Source organism: Lynx rufus, unplaced genomic scaffold, assembly GCF_022079265.1.
Source record: "Lynx rufus isolate CCGP_SWC_20201006 ecotype Redwood Valley unplaced genomic scaffold, mLynRuf1.p SCAF_15, whole genome shotgun sequence".
In the NCBI taxonomy this organism is placed as follows: Eukaryota; Metazoa; Chordata; class Mammalia; order Carnivora; family Felidae; genus Lynx; species Lynx rufus.
Genome location: NW_025814829.1, coordinates 46456164 through 46475994, shown reverse-complemented (window position 1 = coordinate 46475994; position 19831 = coordinate 46456164). Strand labels below are relative to the sequence as shown.

The window sequence follows — 19831 nt, the reverse complement described above, 5'->3', positions numbered from 1 at the left end:
TTATGCTTTAAGAAGGAGGCACAAATATGTCAGAAACATAAAAGAAAATGTCTCCCTAGAGTAGCTTATGAGCACAGCCACCATTTAACTCCATTAAAAAACTATCCATTCTGCACCAAGAAAAATCCAGTGCTGTGTGTTAGCAGCCGAAGGTGGGGAGAGGGCGGGGTGGGGGGGGTTGGTTTGGGGAGGGGGCCCTGTGAGCACGCAGGGACTGAGCTAATGCTGGACTGCTTTAGGGCCAGGTTGTGGGAACTCTCCCATCCGTCTTATGGTGAGCTGCACTGATAGGTGGGGACATCTGTGAGGTTGTCCTTTGTCTTCTCTTGGTGTTACCCTAGTAGACTCGGAAGGAGGGTGTCTGGCTTTTCCTGAACACTGGTGCTTCTTGAAGGCTGTGACAGCTCTGGGGAAGAACCAGGGAGGCCAGGGAAGGGTGGGGCAGGGGAGGCCTTTGTAACTAGAGCCGGCTATCCAGGCTCCGCCCCTCATCTGCCCCTCCATTTACTCTTCCCATAGACCTCCCCATTGAGGCTCCCCTGCTCCTGCAGAGGGCCCTTCTCCTGCAGAGGAACCACCCCTTCTTTTCCTACAGCCTACAGCAGGCGAGACCCTTGGACTTATCTAACCACTACTCCCTTTCCCCGGCACTCTGGAACCATATTCCTGGGGCTCCTACACTGGGTCAGGTCACTGCAGTCTGCAGCCTCAATATCTTCTTCCTTCCAGTGCTTGGCCAAACCTATGCCTGGGCTACTGAGCAAGAGCCCAGAGGCAACAAAGAGCCCCAACATGGACAGGTGAGGGGTGGATGAAGAATGGCCAGAGGATGGTGAAATTTGGATCCGTAGGCGCTGATCCGGATGGATGAGACACCAAGGATGTTTGTGTACGTGGAGAACAGCCACATGTACTTACAATCCAGCCACCCCCATCGGTGGTCATATCGCAGTACACCTGTAACTTCCGGCTTAGCTCTCCATTGAGGAAGATGGTGTAAACCCCACTCAGAGTGTCTCCATTCATCAAATGCTGGGCACAGTCTTGAGGATGAGGAAACACCCGGCCCCCTGCATAGGAAAAGAGGCAATTTCCAGAAAGGGTCCTTTCTCCTACTATGCATAATGGACCCTTGGGTTGGAGAAGGTTGTGGAGGGCCTCGTGGCACTTTGTCAAGAGCTGTAAGAAATCCTCGCTGAATCTCAAACAGTGTGTGGGAACCCTGCATCATCCTGCATCCCCCCTCTTTAACTGATGTCGGATTTATTAAACAACATACAGTTTTATGGGATCTGAGGGCCAAAGATCGGGATTCACGGTCTCGCTCTTTCACTTACCTATTTGTTTGGCTTTAGGCAGATGGCCTGACTTCCCTGGGTATCAGTTTTCTTGTCAGTAAAATGGGGATAATAAAAATATCTCCCCCCCGCCCTTAAGAGTGAATGTGTGTTAATGTAGCTAGTGGGGTTACTCAGGTGCTGATTACAGATGCACGGGCCACAAGAAATCACTGTAGAGCCCACCTTTCAAAAGGATGAGAGGCAGTAAGCAAAACCTTCTGCCATCCTCACACCAGCATGAAGAAATGCCCGAACAAGCTCTGCGTTAACAAGATGGATCTCTACTCCTCAAGCAAAATAATCTCCTGATTGGACTAAACAATCAAATGGCCATGTTTTACAGTTCAGTGTTAAGTTTGAGGAAAGGGCAGGGGAGACAAATCACTGCTCATCTTTCAGAGAGAACAGCCCAATTTGTAGGACAATATCTAATTAGCTGAAAGAGAAGCTTAAATCATGTATCTTGAAGAGCTTAGCTTCAGGGCAAATTTTAATACTTAGCAGACAAGCCAAGAAGCAGAGATCCCACCGGAGGAGATTTCTGGACTGAAGGAGTGGATAGGGCAAGCACAAGGAAGAGCGTGCCGTGTAAGGAAAAGTGGTTCTGGTGCTCTGTAAATACAATGATGTTCAGGGTCAATGGAGTGCAGTTGATGTGGTTTTGCATCCTTGAACTGTAGCAGTTATGAGGAGTCTGGGTAGGGACCTCACGTATCACTCACTACCGTGTCCCCTAGTGGCGGGCTCGGTGCACTACAGGTGTGACAGAGGGCCACTTGGAGTCAGCTGGGGGGTCAGAGCAAGTGGACAGCATAATGCCACACAGGGAAGGTGATGTAATATCCTCACTGAACACTCTGGTCATCTAAGGCTCCTGTCACAGATCATCTGTGAAGCATCCTGTGTTAGGAAGAGGTCACTGGGATTCAGTGGGTGTGCTAACTCCTAGCACAGGAACTGTCCAGCTTGCTGTCATACCATGGTCAAGGGGCACCGCCATTTAAGGTAGTTTAGAACAAGGGGACCTCCTCCTTCAGACACATTTGTACCAGGGAGTAACAATACATTTCTATAAAACTTACACTTGACAAAGTGCGTTTTATTTCTATTTTATTCTTGCAAGAAACTTGGAGAGAAAGGCAGATTGTTATAGATCAAATGGATTGTTATTTTTCAGACAAAGAAACTGTACTCAGGAAGATCACACAACTTCCACTGGTCGCGTGAACTCAAGCGTTGAGACCCCAAGTCAAGTACTCCCTACAGTTGACTAAATGGAATGTCACATAGGCATATAGTTCACACGATCTACATCTATCCATACAGCAAAGGATTAATTGATGTCTGTATTTATCTTATAAACATATAAAGCCCCAAAGGTTAAAGTTACCTCAGGAAGTTCTATGTTCAAATTAAACATATTTATCCCCCAAACTGATTTTCTTAAATAGCTGAGGAAAAGCTCTTAACTTTCGTCTCCAGCATGTCTTAGACCCTGATTGGAGTTCTTGACTCCACATATTTCTAGAGGTTACAATTATGTTTCAGGGGACAGGTGTAAGCGAGCACTTCCCCTCTCCTGTTGCTTTGGGAGCACTGTGATTATGTGTTGGCTTCTGGGCCTTTCTCCACCTGGTCTCTGCAGCAACCAGCCTGTCTTCCTTCCCTTCTCCACTCTTCCCTCATTGCCTGACTTTCTTGCTTGAGAAGATCAGCACAGAACGTTCTTGGCCATCAGCTCGCTCCTACCTCATGTGTTAAATAGTCCTTTTTCCCTGAGGCCCTGGGTGGCTCAGTCAGTTAAGCATCCGACTTCTGCTCAGGTCATGATCTCACAGTTCGTGGGTTTGTGGGTTCGAGCCCCACGTCGCGCCCTGTGCTAACAGCTCAGAGCCTGAAGCATGCTTCTGTTTCTGTGTCTCCCTTGCTTTCTGCCCCACCCCCGCTCATGCTCTGTCTCTCTCAAAAATAATAAACATTAAACATTTTTTAATAAAATAAAATTAAAAAAATAGTTCTTTTCCCCTAATCAACTTAGCTCCTTAAAGGGGCCAGAACTCCCAATTTTTTGCCAATATCCAATGTGTCCCCAACAGAACATCTTCCCCCAACCCTCATACAAATACACATCTAAAATAGAATCAAACTTCAGGATAGGTAAATAAATGATGTTATACAGGTTTCTTCACCTTGATGATGTTGATTATTTAATATTTGTTAATACTAAAGTTAGTGATACTTTAAAAAGGCTCAAACACATTAGTTGCTTTAAAGGTAGATCTACCAAAAATAAATATAGTGAACTGAGATGAATTTGCCCTGGAGAAGTTTTGAAACATCTGAAAGACTGTCATATAAAAAATGGATTCATGTTTTTTAAGTCAGAAAATGGGAATAAAATCAACTTGAGAAAATGTGGATTTAAACGGTCTCAAAGTTTAGAGAAGACGAAACTCACAGATTGTCCTCTGGGAGAAGAAGGGCTGTATTCTCTTCCTCCTGGGTCCCCACCCTGGGCTGGATGGTGGAGGTGCTCATCAAATGTGTTTGGGGCTGATGCATAGTTGCCGGGTACCCTTGTCTTACTGTTGACAAATTGCAAGGCCACCTGGTTGTTTCTAGATTCGTCATAGTCTGTGGCATTAATGGAAGACAATCAACAAGCATTGTGCAGCGACTAGGGTTTTCTTGGGGTTTGGAGAAGACAACTCTACCACGAAACCACTCCTCTCCACCTTCTCTGGCTGTCAATATTGCCAGAGTTTTGCCTCATATCACTAGTCCTTGATCAAATCATTATTCCTTTTCACCAGATGAGAGGAGGCAGAGGCTAATTGTTCCCAAGTGGGCACTTCATTGAAATCTAGATTCCTGGGTTCTGCAGCAGATGAACTGAATCAGAATATTAGGGGGTGGCAGGGGATCAGTGTCTTATCAGATCTCCTCAGATGAGTCTGAGGAACAGCTGGATTTGAACTCCACTCTTTCTCGGGTACATTTTCCTCTTAGAGAGGCCAAGAGATGGAATTGGTAAGCTACACTGTGTCCCCTAGGGGCCCAGCGGTCTGCTTTCTCTGCCTAGATCCTATGCTCTAGTGACTAGACTGAATGTCTCAATCTCTTCCTCCCTCCCTCCCTCTTTCCTTCCCCATCTTTCCCAGTAGGTATGTCTTGAGCAGGCCAGTCCCAAGATTTAGGCTGGGTGGCCTGGGAAAGAGAGGGAATAAGAGATGCTATTTATCCTTGAGTTTAAGCCTTGTGTTCCAGTTTTTTTTTTTTTTTTTTTCTATTAAGCTCTGTGTCGGGGGTTGTTAGACCTTGGCTTAGCTGATTATAAAGAATGCACTGAGGGGCACCTGGGTGGCTCAGTCGGTTGAGCGTCCGACTTCGGCTCAGGTCATGACCTCATGTTTTGTGGGTTCCAGCCCCACATCAGGTTCTGTGCTGACAGCTTGGAGCCTGGAGCCTGCTTCAGATTCAGTTTCCCTCCTCTCCTTGCTCCTCCCCCACTTTCACTCTGTCTGTCATTCTCACAAAAATAAATAAACATTTAAAAAAATTGAAAAAGAGGAATGCACTGATTTCTGCTCTGCTGTGTTCCTTGCATGTATACTGTGGTTTTATACATTCTTAGGAGATTGTCAGGACAGATTTCAGGCATCTCTAGATGTCATGCCATTTAATATCATCAGAAACTCACCTTTGACCCTAACATAGATCGTTTCAGTGATCTTTCCAAGGCAGAAATTTTAGGACCAAAAACTTTTGTTCCCTGAGGTACAATAACTGAGGCCTGGCTTCACAAAGAGCCTTTTTTCTTTCTTTCTTTCTTTCAAAGCACAAGCAGTGATTACCAAGTTAAGAGGAAAGCAATGCCAAGTGATCGGTACACTGGGATGTCTCATGGTTAAGTGTTTGTAGGTGTAATTGTGAGATCAACAGGACTGGGGCACTCACCGGAAGAATTGCTCAGAAATTGGTTTGTGTTGGGCATCCGAAGGCTGAGTGCTGAGTGGGGTGAAGTGAGCTACGTGACATACAGCACAATCAGACAACCCCCAGCTGGCTGGGACTGAAGGAAGAGACTTTTTCTCTCCCTGCCCTGTCCCTTACTTGTTTTCCACTCTTGGATGCCATCTTTAAAAGAGTCAGAGTAGATGGCTTTGGAGAGCATCTGCCTATTCATATGACCTTAGCATCCGGACCAAAGCCATGATGCCAGTGTTTCCTTCTGAGGACAGCCTCAGCAGGTGTCTGTGTAACTACACAGCAAAGTGTGCTGCTCCACAGAAGCACAGGTGGCTGCCTCTGGCCACCAGCACTTAGACTGTTCTTCCCAGAAGTGGGTTTCTGGTTGGCAGGTTTGTGGAGGGTAGTCTGAGGTCATGGACAGGACAAAGTTACCTGTTCAGCACACATGGGCTGTGAAAACCTACCACCTTAGCCTCCTTGATAGCATCTTCTAATCTATTACTTGCTTATTCTTTTATATATTCATCCAACAAACATATAGGGGGCATCTGTTGAGTTCTAAATGTTGTGCTAAAAGATGGGAATATGAAGAATAAAAGGACGCAGTCCCATCTTTCAGGTTTCTCACACTGTGGTGGGAGAAACCAACAAATATAACCCCAAGCTCTAAGTGCTCTGGGGAAGAGGTAAATATAGAGAGTTATCAAACATGGAGGTGGGCATTCAATGAAGCTTGGGGCTGATGAAGATAAGGGGAGCGGTAGAGCCTGGGATGTGGCAGGATTAGCAAGTGCTACTGAGAAAGTACTTCTTATTTTAGGAACTGATGCAGAAATTAGCTACAGATTGGTGGGAGAAGGGTGTCCCAGGTCTGTACAAAAAGTATGGCTTATTTGGGAAACTGCAGAGTTAGCCAGGAGCTGGTCTGAGTGGATGAGTGAGAGCTTCAGGGAGGTAAACAGGGACTGGATCATGGCATTTAAGGAGCTGAACTATCTTGGTCAGGTGATAGAATGAAGAGACCATTGATGGACTTTAAGCTCAAGTTTTTAGAAAGATCGTTCTTACTGTGGGGTGAAGAATGAATTAGATTGGGGTGAGACTGGAGTTAAGACCCAATTCAAGAGGGAATCTGGGAGGAGAAGGGACAAAAGTCTTTAAGGGTATAATAGGAATGGAGAATCAACTGAACAATAGATAACTTGGATACCTTCACCTGAAGCAGAGTCGCTGAGGAAGGTCCTCAAGCTCTGCAGACCGTCTGCCTCTACCCACCATGGGCAAACCCAGTAGGCTTCCAAATCTTCTTTTCAAAGATAAGCTGAAAGTACTCTCACAGAGCAATATTCTGACATAATTTGCCTTATTCTGTGGATTCACTTATATCAGGAAACCCAGTTCCATGGCAGATGAGTTGATCACAGACTAGCAGCTGTCAGCCTGGCCCCTCTCTGTGGCTCTTGATTGGACCTCGCAAGGAGAGGGCTGGATCATGGTAATGCCTCCTGTCTGGTCTTTTCCTGCCATTCTGACCCTACTTATATCTACTCTCCATTTTTAATGAGTGCTTTTTTAAAAATAATGTAAATGTGATCCTATCTCATCCTATCTCTCTCTTGCCAAATAACCTCCAATGGCTTCTTCAGTGCAATGGCTCCAATTGCAATAGCTTCTTGCATTTAGAAGAAAATCCAAAATCCTTACCTTGGCCTACAAAGCCCTGTATGCTCTGGCTCTGCCTTGGATTTCACACCCTCTCTTGCTGGCTTTCTTCTAATCTGCTGAACATACCAAACTTATTCCTCCTTTGGGGTATAGTAATTACTCTTACTAGGTGTGGAATGCTCTTCTTTGTGTAATTTGCTCTCATCATTTAAGCCCTGGCTCAAATATCTCAGTTCAAAGGGAGGCCTCTTCTGACCATCTTAGTTGAGGCCAGAGTCTATGATAGGGGAAGGAAGTGACAATCAGAAAACACTTCCTGCCATAAGAACTGTCCTAGAGGTCAGCTCTTTATATCTGTGCCTATTCCATTACTGGTTATTTTTTTAAATAATATTATCTCTACTTGAAATTACCTGTTTTCCTTCCTTCGTCTATTCCCAACTGCCTCATCCCCTTGAATATAAGTTTCAGGAGGGTGGGCATCTGGTACATCTTGTTCATTACTTTATCCTCAGAACTTAGAAGTGTTTGACCCATGGTAGATGCTGAGTCAATATTTGCTAAAGGTATAAAGGATATAAAGCACTATATCCACTCCTATGATTATGAAAAGGGAAATTACAGTTAGATTTTCTGAAAACATTTGGGACAATACAATTAAAAGTTGGCCAGATAAAATCCTGTGTATAATGACATATAAGGTCCTTCTATAACATTCACAATGCCATCTTATAACCGAGGCAGATGGTATTGATGTTTGATAAAATTCACTGCCTTCCCTAAAGAGTGATTGAACATCCCCGTCCTGCTGAATACCATAAACAATTCTATGTAAATAAATTTAAAAACTTGGATGAAATGGACCATTTCCTTGAAAATCACCATCTACCAAAAGTCACCCAAGATGAAATGGGTAACCTGAATAAGATTATAACTATTAAAGAAATTGGATCTGTGATTACAACCTTTAGAAAAAGAATCTCCAGGCCCAGATGGCTTCATTATTAATTCTATCAAACATTTAAAAAAGGAACATCACCAATTTTATACATTCTCTTATAGAAAATGGAAAAAGAGGGAACATTGACAACTCATTCAATAAGGCCAGCATCACCTGGATACAAAAACCAGACACAAACAGTACAAAAAAAAGAGAAAAAGAGTAGGTCAGAAAAAAGTTTTGAAGTTCTATTTTTGTTTCTCCCCCATACTTTCATGGACTATTCATTATCTACCTCTTCGTGTGTACTTGGTTCTTCTCCATTACACACATAACAGACACAGCAGCTGATAACCCCAAAGAGACATGAGCCCATAAGCCAGAATGTCCATCACTGGAGAGTAAGATTACTGAGAAAGAAAGACCACAGGCTGTGTGACATCCATCCCCTGATGCAGAACTATTAGAATAGTAGGTCCAAGTTTAAATTAAGCATGACAGCTTTATTTAAGGAGGTAAGAAAGGAAATTAACAATATAAAAAAATAACCAAAATCATGCATAATTAAGTAGAAATATTAGGCATGAATAATATAATAGTTGAAAGTAAGAACATAATGGATGGGATGAATGGAGAATTTAGATCCAGCTAAACACAAATCAATGAATTGAATGATCAGATGGAGGAACTTTCTGAAAAGATTTGAAAGCAAGATAAAAGGCAAGAAAACATAAAGACAAAGCTAAGAGATTTGGAGGAGAGAATATACATTCCAACATCTAACTAATAGAAGTCCTAAAAAGGGGAACTAAAAACAGAAAGAAATGTCTAAAGAAATAATGAAGATAAATGTCTCAGAATTAAAGATAAAACACCTCAGATTTAAAGGGCTCTAGGAGTGTTGGACTAAAGATAAAAAGAAAAACAAACCCCAAGACATACGGTGAAGTGGAAGACTGTAAAAAAGAAAGAGAAACATTCTAAAAGCTTCTAGAGGGGCGCCTGGGTGGCGCAGTCGGTTAAGCGTCCGACTTCAGCCAGGTCACGATCTCGTGGTCCGTGAGTTCGAGCCCCGCGTCAGGCCCTGGGCTGATGGCTCGGAGCCTGGAGCCTGTTTCCGATTCTGTGTCTCCCTCTCTCTCTGCCCCTCCCCCGTTCATGCTCTGTCTCTCTCTGTCCCAAAAATAAATAAACGTTGAAAAAAAAAAATAAAAAATAAATAAAATAGTCTAAAAGCTTCTAGAAAGAGCAGACCGCCTCCAGAGGGAACAAGGATCAGACTGACATCAGACTTCTCAGTGGCAACACTGCATATGAAAAGACAATGGAATATTTTAAAATATGAAGGAAAATAAATATTGGAACCTAACATTTTGTATCTCTGATCACATTGCAATTCAAATGTGAGGGTATGATTAAAAAAAAAAAAATGCTCCGGGCATGTGAGATTTCATGAGGTCTGCCTTACAAAATCCTTTCTGGAAAATCTAGAGGAAGCACACAGTTCAGAAGAGTGACAAATGCTACAGATATGAAAAGTAGGGGTGGTTAAATACTTGAGTAAGATGTCTTATTTTTGCCTTAAATAAAAGACTATAATAAAACAGGAGGGAAAAATGCCTATTTTTAACAACCCACAGCCCAAATCCACACAGGGTTGGTTTGGGTGAAGGTGAAAGGGACAGGGAGTGGGGAAGAGTCCAGAGGGTTTGAGAACATGCTCAAGTACCTGGATTGCTGCAGGGAAGGTACTATATTGATCAGTTTAAGAAATTTATAGGGACAAGTAAACATGAATATGGATCTTAAATCTAAAAGCTGGCTCTTTGAAAATATTAATATTGATTAATGTTAATAAGACTGATTAAAAAATAAAGACCGAAGTTGCCAAAAATAAGCTGAAAAAAGTGAAAATAGCTGCAGATATAGTAGAGATTAAAAATAAAGTCTTTCGAAGAATTTCATGCTACTAAAATTTAAGACTCAGATGAAATGAATTAACTCCTAGAAGGTTATAAAGTACCACAACTGGTGTAAGAAGAAACTGGAACTTTAGACAGACAATGCAGAGATACTAGTCCAACATCTCACATCCCTAAAACAAAGAGAAACAACCAAAACAACAACAAAAAATGCCCCAAAGGTTTTAGTGATGAGTTCTGTTGTAAGTTACTCCAAAAAAAGTATGAAAAAGAATGAAAACTGTCTAGATTTTTATTTATTTATTTATTTATTTATTTATTTAAAATTTTCTTTTTTTGAACGTTTATTTATTTTTGGGACAGAGAGAGACAGAGCATGAACAGGGGAGGGGCAGAGAGAGAGGGAGACACAGAATCGGAAACAGGCTCCAGTCTCCGAGCCATCAGCCCAGAGCCTGACGCGGGGCTCGAACTCACGGACCGCGAGATCGTGACCTGGCTGAAGTCGGACGCTTAACCGACTGCGCCACCCAGGCACCCCCTGTCTAGATTTTTTAAATGAATCTAGTGAAACATGGATTTCAAAACTCAATAAGGAACCATATACATGAGAAAATGTATAGGTCAATTTCACTTAAGATTGTAGATGTGTAAACAGGTTAAACAAAATTTTACCTAATCAGACCCAACGGTGCATTAAAAAAAAAAAAATCACATTCAGGTGAGGTTTCTCCTAGGACTATAAAGAAAACTCTATCAGTGTACTTTATCTCGTTATTAAGATAAGGATAAAAATCATATAATTAACTCAGTTGATGCAGAAAAAAGCCATTTGATAAAGTTTAACCACAAAGTTTGTGACAAAAACTCTTAGCTTCAAATAGAAGAAAATTCTTTAACTTAAATGTTTTAAACTTCAAACCTAAGCGAATATTACCTTGGTTTATTTAAGATTAGCTAATTATATATTTATTTTATTTCAATAAACATTTTTTTTAATGTTTATTTACGTTTGAGAGATAGAGACAGAGTGCAAGTGGGAGAGGGGCAGAGAGAGAGGGAGACACAGATTATGAAGCAGGCTCCAGTCTCTGAGCTGTCAGCACAGAGCCCGACGCTGGGCTGGAACTCACGGACTGCGCGAGATCATGACCTGAGCCGAAGTTGGACGCTTAACTGACTGAGCCACCCAGGCGCCCCTATATTTATTTTATTTTAGAAAAGCTTCTGTTTTCCCATCAAAAAGAAGCTTAAAAATGAAGACTTAGCAAAAAGTATGCAACATGAAGCTACAAGTAAGCATTCCCTTTAAGAATGGGAACAAGTAAAGGTTACCTAATCTCACCATTCAGTTTGACATAGTTCTTGAGGTCCCAGCTAATGGGACAAGGGATAGAAAAGTAAATAAATAAGAGGTATAAGGATTAGAAATATATGGATAAAACCATTATTATTTGTAAATGATATAAAACATTTACCTAAAAATATCAACAGAAATAATAGATAATTAGAATTAATAAAAGAGCTCAGCGGGATTGCTGGGTATGAGATCAATATGCAAAAATCCATAGCATTTTCCCATATCAGCAATAAGGAACTAGAAAATAATTTTTAAAGTTCAGTGAAAGTCACCGAGCAATAAGAAATTGTAAATTGTTTAGAAATTAGCCAAGAACATAATGTTATAGAGAAATACTTAAAATCCTATTAAAGAGCACAAATATGATTTGAATGAATGAAGACACATTGTATACTTTTAGAAGGGATGACTTAGTATTCTAAAGATGTCAGTTCTCTCCAAATTACTTTATAAATGTATTGCAATTCCAGTCTAAATTCAAGACGAAATTTCTTTTGTGGAACTTGATAGACTTATTCTGAGATGCCTATGGGACAATGAAGGTCACAAGAGCTGAGTCAACTTCGAAAAAGAAAAGTGATATTAATATTGAGATATTAATATTAAGATACTGAGTGATCGATATTAAAACGCAATGTAGTGTTGGCTATAGAGCAGACCATGGACTAGAATATGGAGTTCGGAGTTCAGAGACGGATACACGTACATATGGAAACCTAATATACAGTAAAGCAACACAAATCAATGGAGAATAGATGGATTACTTAGTAAATGATGTTGAGGAAACTGGCTTACCATATGAAGAAAAATAAAACTGTATCCTTACTGGGGCACCTGCGTGTCTCAATCGGTTAAACGTCTGACTTTTGGTTTTGGCTCAGGTTGTGGTCTCATGGTTCGTGAGTTTAAGCCCCATGTTGGGCTCTGCGCTGATAGCGTGGAGCCTGCTCAAGATTCCCTCTCTCCCTCTCTCTCTGCCCCTCCCTTGCTTGCTTGTATGCAGTCTCTCTCTCAACATAAATAAATAAACTTAAAAAACTATATCCTTACTTAATACCACATACAAAATGACTAAATATAAAAAATCTAGAAAGTTAATAAAGGTACACATGGAAGAATACCTTTGTGTCCCACAGGCAGGTAAAGACTTAAAGACTTCAGAAACTCAAATAATGCTAGGTAACACTTACTTATCACAGGAACTCTGATAGAAAGAAAAGCTGTATGTGCAGGCAATTTATAGAAAAAGGCAACTCAAAGGCTAACAAGCATAGATGAGATGTTTAAACTCAAACTTGTTATTATTTAAAGAAATTCAACTATATACACAATGGAATACTACGTGGCAATGAGAAAGAATGAAATCTGGCCTTTTGTAGCAACGTGGATGGAACTGGAGAGTGTTCTGCCAAGTGAAATAAGTCATACAGATAAAGATAGATACCATATGTTTTCACTCTTAAGTGGATCCTGAGAAACTAAACAGAAGACCATGGGGGAAGGGAAGGAACAAAAAAGTTAGAAAAGGAGGGAGCCAAACCATAAAAGACTCTTAAAAACTGAGAACAATCTGAGGGTTGATGGGGGGGTGGGAGGGAGGGGAGCGTGGGTGATGGGTATTAAAGAGGGCACCAGTTGGGATGAGCACTGGGTGGTGTATGGAAACCAATTTGACAATAAATTTCATCTTAAAAAAAGAAAAAAATAAAGAAATTCAACCAGAAAATTAAATCTCAATTATGCCTATTAGACTGTCAAAAGTTACAAAGCTGGATCATGTCATTAGGAAACAGGAGCCATCATGAACTTCCGTAGGGAGTGTGGACTAGCATAGCCATCCCAAAGAGCAATACTTAGTTAAACCAGGTAAACACATACCCCCTGACCCAGTCATTCCTCTTCTGGGAACATGTCCCAAAGGTGATGCCTCACTGATTCATAAGAGGGCACATATAAGGTATTTTCTGCAGCACCATTTGTGGTGTGGGAGGCTGAGGACCATCTGCTGTCCATCTTGGGAGAATGGAGAGGTAACATGCGATGGATGAACAGCACACAGTGTTTTGCAACAGTTGGAAGCCAGAGACTAGGCACCCGCACTACAGCATCGATGGGTCTTAAAAACAGCACTGAGGGGGCGCCTGGGTGGCGCAGTCGGTTAAGCGTCCGACTTCAGCCAGGTCACGATCTCGCGGTGCGTGAGTTCGAGCCCCGCGTCGGGCTCTGGGCTGATGGCTCAGAGCCTGGAGCCTGTTTCCAATTCTGTGTCTCCCTCTCTCTCTGCCCCTCCTCCATTCATGCTCTGTCTCTCTCTGTCCCAAAAATAAATAAACGTTGAAAAAAAAAAAAAAACAGCACTGAGTAGAAAATACGAGAGCAGGGAATGAATTGTGTAATCCAATACCGTTTGCACACATTTGAAATATACTCAAAACTTGCCCAAGAACACATTTTTCAAAAACACATATAAACCAAAGGACACAAATTCAACGCCTCAGAACGGTTGCGTGTAGCAGGCGGAAGAAAAGGTGAAAGCAGAAAGAAAGAAATGAATAAATATAGAGAGGGCCCTTGGGGGTCATGGATGGGAATAGTTTGTTCAAATGGGGTCTGTAGTGCCCTCCTTCCACACAGTCAGGTGTCCAAGAAAGGAGAAGGTGGACCTCTCCTTTTGGGGGATTGCTTATTTCAATGGAGCTGGCACGCCACCTGTTTCTAAGTAGTGGAGCAGAGGGAATCCTCTCCAGTTCCCTACTTTGGTGAAGGGGGAAGTGTGGTGTAAATGAGCGTAGGAAGCAATGCACAGTGGGCATTGGAATTCCCAACTGATAATTACGTGGATTTGCATGACCCACTATCTATTGTCCAGGGATCCGGGATTTGCCAATCCTTATTAATTTTTACAGCTTCAAAACTGAAGCTTGTGTTAGAATAGACTCCCAGAGCTTTTCCTGAAAAGCCCCAGAGAGCAGCTCAGCCTGGATGTGGGATAGACTGGAGCAAAGGCAATAAAGAAAACTTCTCATTACTCATCTCTGGGTACCTCCACAAATGATTGTCTTCGCTTAACCTCAAGGTCAAGACAACCTATTTTATAGTGTTCGCTGTCTCTGAGGACAAGCTTTAGTGAGCGTCTTGTTTGCTTCTTATAGTATTAAAAGAGACAATGAAACCTGCGTCTCAGAAGATCATTTCACCAAGTCCCTGTTGCTCTACGGGGAATATTTGTTTCCTCATTTATATTCATGTCTCTGAAAGACAAGTAGACCTTGAATGAAAATTCAGGCGACAGTAAATTATAAATAATGTATCCATATTTTTTCTCTTCCATACTACTTGTATTTAATTCCCCCTAGAGTCTTGTGCAAACACCAGGGACAACAGGACAGACAGCTATTAACATGATGGAAAGAATGAAATGGGTTTATGCTCTATGGCAGGAATACAGCAAGGGAGGATATCTTGATCAAAGAAAGTTTCTGAGGTTTTGTGGGAGTGAGTTCTTTTCTTCTCGCTCTCTCTTTTATTTTTATTTTTAAAAGCATCTCAACTCTTTTCCAGACCATTAAATAGACATCTGCTTGAAATGAGCCTCTTATTGCGGCCCACCCAAGGCAAGATGAAGGTCTGTCAGCGGATGGAGGCCACTTAGGGGCCCAGCTCTAGGCTCTTTTGTTCCATAAGACAAGGCATAGAAAATGCTTAGAACGACCAGCTGATAACATCCCGTCCTAAGAATAGGATGCTGCTAAGTGGAGAGCTCAGGCACTGTCAATGAAGTCGGAAAGGATGCCTGTTACGAGAATGAAATTAGTCTCTAAATCCATCAGCCCTGATGTGCCGTCACATTGGATGCTCTGGTGTTTTTCAGACCTCTTGCTCAGCGGGAATAATTCATGGGGTTCAGACTGGCAGCTCTTCAGTCTTTCGAGTATGTGAAAAGATTCTCTGCTCTTTGTTTTTGTTTCTTTCTTCCTCTTCTTCTCCTTCTCCTTCCCCTTCCCCGCCTTCTCCTTCTCCTTCTTTTTCCTCCTCCTCCTCTTCTCCTCTTCCTCCTCCTTTTCTTCTTTCTAGGCAAACAGGGGCCCGCCGATAGAGCGGACAGGGCGAGCTATGTGGCTCCCGTGTGTGTGTGTGTGTGTGTGTGTTGGGAGGGAGTTAGAGAGACAGGGAGAGGATGAGTTGGGATGTGCTTCACGTCAGGGGAGGCAGAATCAGGCCGAAGGTGCAGCCACTGAGGCCACTCTTCAGAGGGAGCCTGATCTCCAGAGACCTGTAAGAGATCTATGGGGCTAACAGGAGAGTTCTGGGATGAAAAACACCTGCCCCTGATGCTGGAGGCCCCCTCTCCTGGACTCCTCCTCAAGGCGTCTGGCTCAAGCCACCCATTAAGCAAACCCCAAACTTTTCCTTCTTCTTTTTCTTCTATATATATATATATATAGAGAGAGAGAGAGAGAGAGAGAGAAAGAGAATGCGTGTGTGCACATAAGAGCAGGGAAGGGGGCATAGAGAGAGGGAGAGAGAAGAGAAAGTATCCTAAGCAGGCCCCACAGGGCTCGATCCCATGACTGCTGGGATCATGACCTGAGCCTAAACCAAGAGTTGGACTCTCAACCGACTGAGGCCACCAGGTGTCCTTCCCTCTTGATAACATCCTGATCCCCACATTTAGGAAGCTGATACTCTTGTATTCTCTTCCTCCTTAATAAAATTTGCTTTTGGCAGGGGAGTTGCAAGGGGGTGGTAGAAAAGGTGGGGGGTGGGCATGGCTCAAGCACAGAAGACTCACTAATGTTGGCGTGCAAATAACTGTGCAGGTTTAGTACAATCTCTTCAGGGAAATTTGCATTTCTGGTGGCAGAAAGAACCTGAAATTGGAGGGACTTGGGGCATCACACTGTGCAGGCAGTACCTCTCTCTCTCTGCCAGTCCCGTCCCTGTGATGGATATTGAAAATCTCCTTCTACAGCTTTGTTTCACCAGAAACCCCTCTTCCATGCTCTGCAGCTGGGATTTAACTATTCCATTCAACCCACATTTATTATGTCTGCCGTGTGTCAGGCTTTGTGCAAGGTAGTTCCATATGCATTACTTCCATCCACACACTTTTCATTCTGCAACTGGTCATTTCAGTGGGTTCTGATAAATCTCCAAGACAAAGCCAGCAGGGTGTGGTACGCATCAGTGGTTTAAATTTAAATTTGAGCTTCACAGCAAAGCTCTGCAAAAACTTCCAAACACGGATATATCTTTGCCTTGTACCACGGGAGTAGTGGCAAGTCCTTCTCTGGTCAACCCCAAACTGTCCATGGGGCGGCTCAGTCAGTAGCTATGCTCATTATACAGGATCGTGGGCTCTTAACAGTTTTTCCCTTTTTGAGTTGGTATTGGTCATGCCCCAGGAAGCCCAGTGTCAGCTGGAGTTTCATGAAAACAAAGAGACAAACACCTAAATCCCCCCTGATGGCCCCTCTGCATTGTCCACTAAACAAAGCCACTACCCTCGCCCCCTCTCTGGATTTCCATGAATTGTTAGCCCTCTGCTTATTAGATCTGGCTGAGCCTCCCGTGGGCTTTGGGATCCCAGACCCAAACTATTATACATCTGTGGGGTGGCTTCACATAAGAGAGGGCCAGTGGTGGACACAGAAGCTGGTACACTTTTATTGCCCGGGTGGATCTGGAGCAAGGCACAGCCACAAGATGCTGGAGAAACCTCAGGTGTGCCAGGCGAGATGAGGCACGTTCCGGGTGGTATGGCCGTAGACTCAGTGTCTTATCATCCTGCTCACACACACCAGCTGTGGCATTACGAGGGAGGGAGCCGTGGCCCATACTGCACTGAGCGATCTTTGAAACCTATGCATTTCGGGGATGAAATGATTACTTTGGACTTAATAAATATGCAGATTGGGAGCTCTGGTTTTTTTCTGTCATCTGTGTCCTTTGTGTGGGAAAGAAATTCTTAATTCAGGGAAAGCTCCGATCCACGGGTCTTTGGGTGGCAGCTTGAAAAAGAGGACCACAGAGGACCCTTACACCTGTGAATACGCAGCGAAGGGTTGGAACAAGAGAAGGTAGCACCTTGATGCTGAGATAAGTCCCTCCATAAAAGGGCATGGAAGGGGCGCAAAATTGACTTGAGCCCCTTAAAGGGATCAAGTGTCCTCCAAGTTCCGCCTCGTGAAGATGCGTTTTGACTTGTGGCAAGCCCTGCGACCAAGGCTTATGTTTATTTTTATTTATTTTTAAGATTGTTTAAAGTTTATTTATTTATTTTGAGACACACAGAGAGAGAGAGAGAGAGAGAGAGAGTGTGCATGAGTGGGGGAGGGGCAGAGAGAGAGAGGAAGAGAGAGAATCCCAAGCAGGCCCCATGCTGTCAGCACAGAGCCCGATGTGGGGCTTGATCTCACGAACTGTGAGGTCATGACCTGAGCCAAAATCAAGAGTTGGGCATTCAACCAACTGAGCCACCCAGGCGCCCTTGGCTTATTTTTATTTTTAATTAAAAAATCATTTTTCTGATGAATGTGCTCATTGTAGACACTTTGTAAGATATTCAAAATATTAAAAAGAAGAGAAAGGAGAACTCATTCACAATCTCACTACCTTAAAGAACCACTAGTGACATTTTGGTGTATTTGATTCAGTGTCCTGCTTTACCATTTAGGGTGAGTCTACAGGGAGAGCCACCTGAGTAGGGATGGGGCATATTCTGTCACCTCCCTCTGGTGATGAAGGGATAGGCTCTGAGGCAGGGCCAGGATTCCAGCCATCCTGGTACTCTGACATGGCAGGCAGACATACGTCTAGGGACAAGGGGTACTCTCGCTTGGCCCACACATGTGCACAGCCACACCTCCAGAACGTGGGGCAGGAAGACAGCTCAAAGTGTGGACTGGAAAGTCCTACATTACGGACTATAGAGAGGTACTGTGGGAAAAGGCAGAAAGGACTGCTAATAGCACAGTCCCCATAGCCAGATCAACTGGGGTCAAATCCAGGCTCTCCTACTTACAAGTTATGGGGTCTTAGGTGAGTTGCCTCACCTCTGTGTGGCCCAATTTCTTCAACTGGAAATAGGGATAATGGAATATACCTCATAGGATGTGATTTCGTAGGCTTGAATTAGATAATACATGTAATGTAGTCAGAACAGTGCCTGTCAGATAGCTCTCAAAGGTTCAGTGTTGGTTTATTTCCTGTTATACACATGAGGACACCCTTATTCCTGAAGGACAGTTTCAGGTATATGCTGCTGATACTTAAATGGAGGAAGGCAGGAGCAACTGGATTTGGAAGCAGAAGACCTTGGTTCTAGTTTGACCCAGGCACTTATGCTTTTGATTTCTGTGCACTCTGTTTCATCATCTGTGAAATGGGGGTATACATAAGGCCCTTCTCACCAGTTGTTACAAGGACTGAATTGAGGTCATAGGAATGCAAAAGTGCTTCGTGTATGGAGAAGAACCCTGGATTTAATACAAAGGGTTTACTATCCATACCTTTATTACGTGATTCTCTGATTACAGGCAGCAGAGGAAGGAAGGAAGGAAGGAAGGAAGGAAGGAAGGAAGGAAGGAAGGAAGAGAGGGAGGGAGGGAGGGAGGAAGAAAGGAAGGAAAGGAAGGAAGGAAGGATGGAAGAAATTTGCTGGGAAAACACTTGCAGAAAATCTGAACAGGAACCTGTCATTTAGTGGGTCCAGGTGGACCAGGGATTTGCACTGCTGGTTCCTATGGTTGCCCTGGTAGTGAGAAGTTTCCTGGCAGAGTCTTGGAGGGGGGGAAAGGGGGAGTGAAGAAAATCGTTATTTTCCTTCACAGGAAGAGGCAGTTGAGTCCGTTGATAGGTTCCTCCCTGATCACGTCTCAGCAGAAGCTGCTGAGGAGCCAGACGTCCTGCAGGGAAGAAGAAAGCATCACCGGGCCGTGTGTCTCACCTGTGATGAAGGTGGTGGAGGTGAGGCTGCTCCGGGCAGTGTCCTGGGCCGCCTGCAGGAGCACCGTGTAGTCTGTGCTCTCAGAAAGGCCCTCCAGTCGGATCCACGTGTCCTCTGCGTCCACAATCAGCTCCTGTGGAACAAGCGAGGAAGGCAGGTGGATGGGAGTGACAGGCACATGACTGAGAGGAGCTGGGAAGGGAAGCCCGAGCCCACGGCCAGATCGGTCGGTATCGCCACGGCCACTGTGTGCTCTCCGTTCCCCAACAAAGACTGCATCGAGCCAACAGGCAGAGAGGACAGCTCCTGTGTGAGATGGAGACCGCTCCTACCGCATAGATGCACATTGGCATAAAGGTAGGCATGTGGATTATCAAATCCAGTGGTTTCCAACTGTATTAGATTCCTCGGGACCCAGGGAGGCAGAAGCCTAGGCCTCCCTACTCCATATCCAACCGACTAGCTCTGCTTACATCCATTTTGTACATTCTGCTCCTGAATATGATTTCGCTTTAAAAAAAAAAAAAAGGATTTCATTGCAAACAGAAGTCTGACAACCGGTGCTCTAGAAGTACCATTTCAACTGATCACACAACACAGAAATGTGTCATCTCTTTACTTCAGGCTATAGATGTAGCCTTTATAATGCTTATCAAGAGGCATAAAAGACTATCGAATTTGGTA

At 43.5% G+C, this 19831-nt stretch overlaps 1 protein-coding gene across 1 annotated transcript in view; it reads right to left on the bottom strand.

Moving 5' to 3' along the window:
• TNR (tenascin R) overlaps positions 1–19831 on the bottom strand; it is an 83823-nt gene that overhangs the window by 10527 nt on the left and 53465 nt on the right. The window contains exons 16-17 of the mRNA XM_047076964.1: positions 19148–19280; positions 919–1070 (exon numbers count right to left, since the gene is read on the bottom strand). Coding sequence (XP_046932920.1) covers positions 919–1070; positions 19148–19280 — 285 coding nt within the window. The remainder of the gene's footprint in view (positions 1–918; positions 1071–19147; positions 19281–19831) is intronic.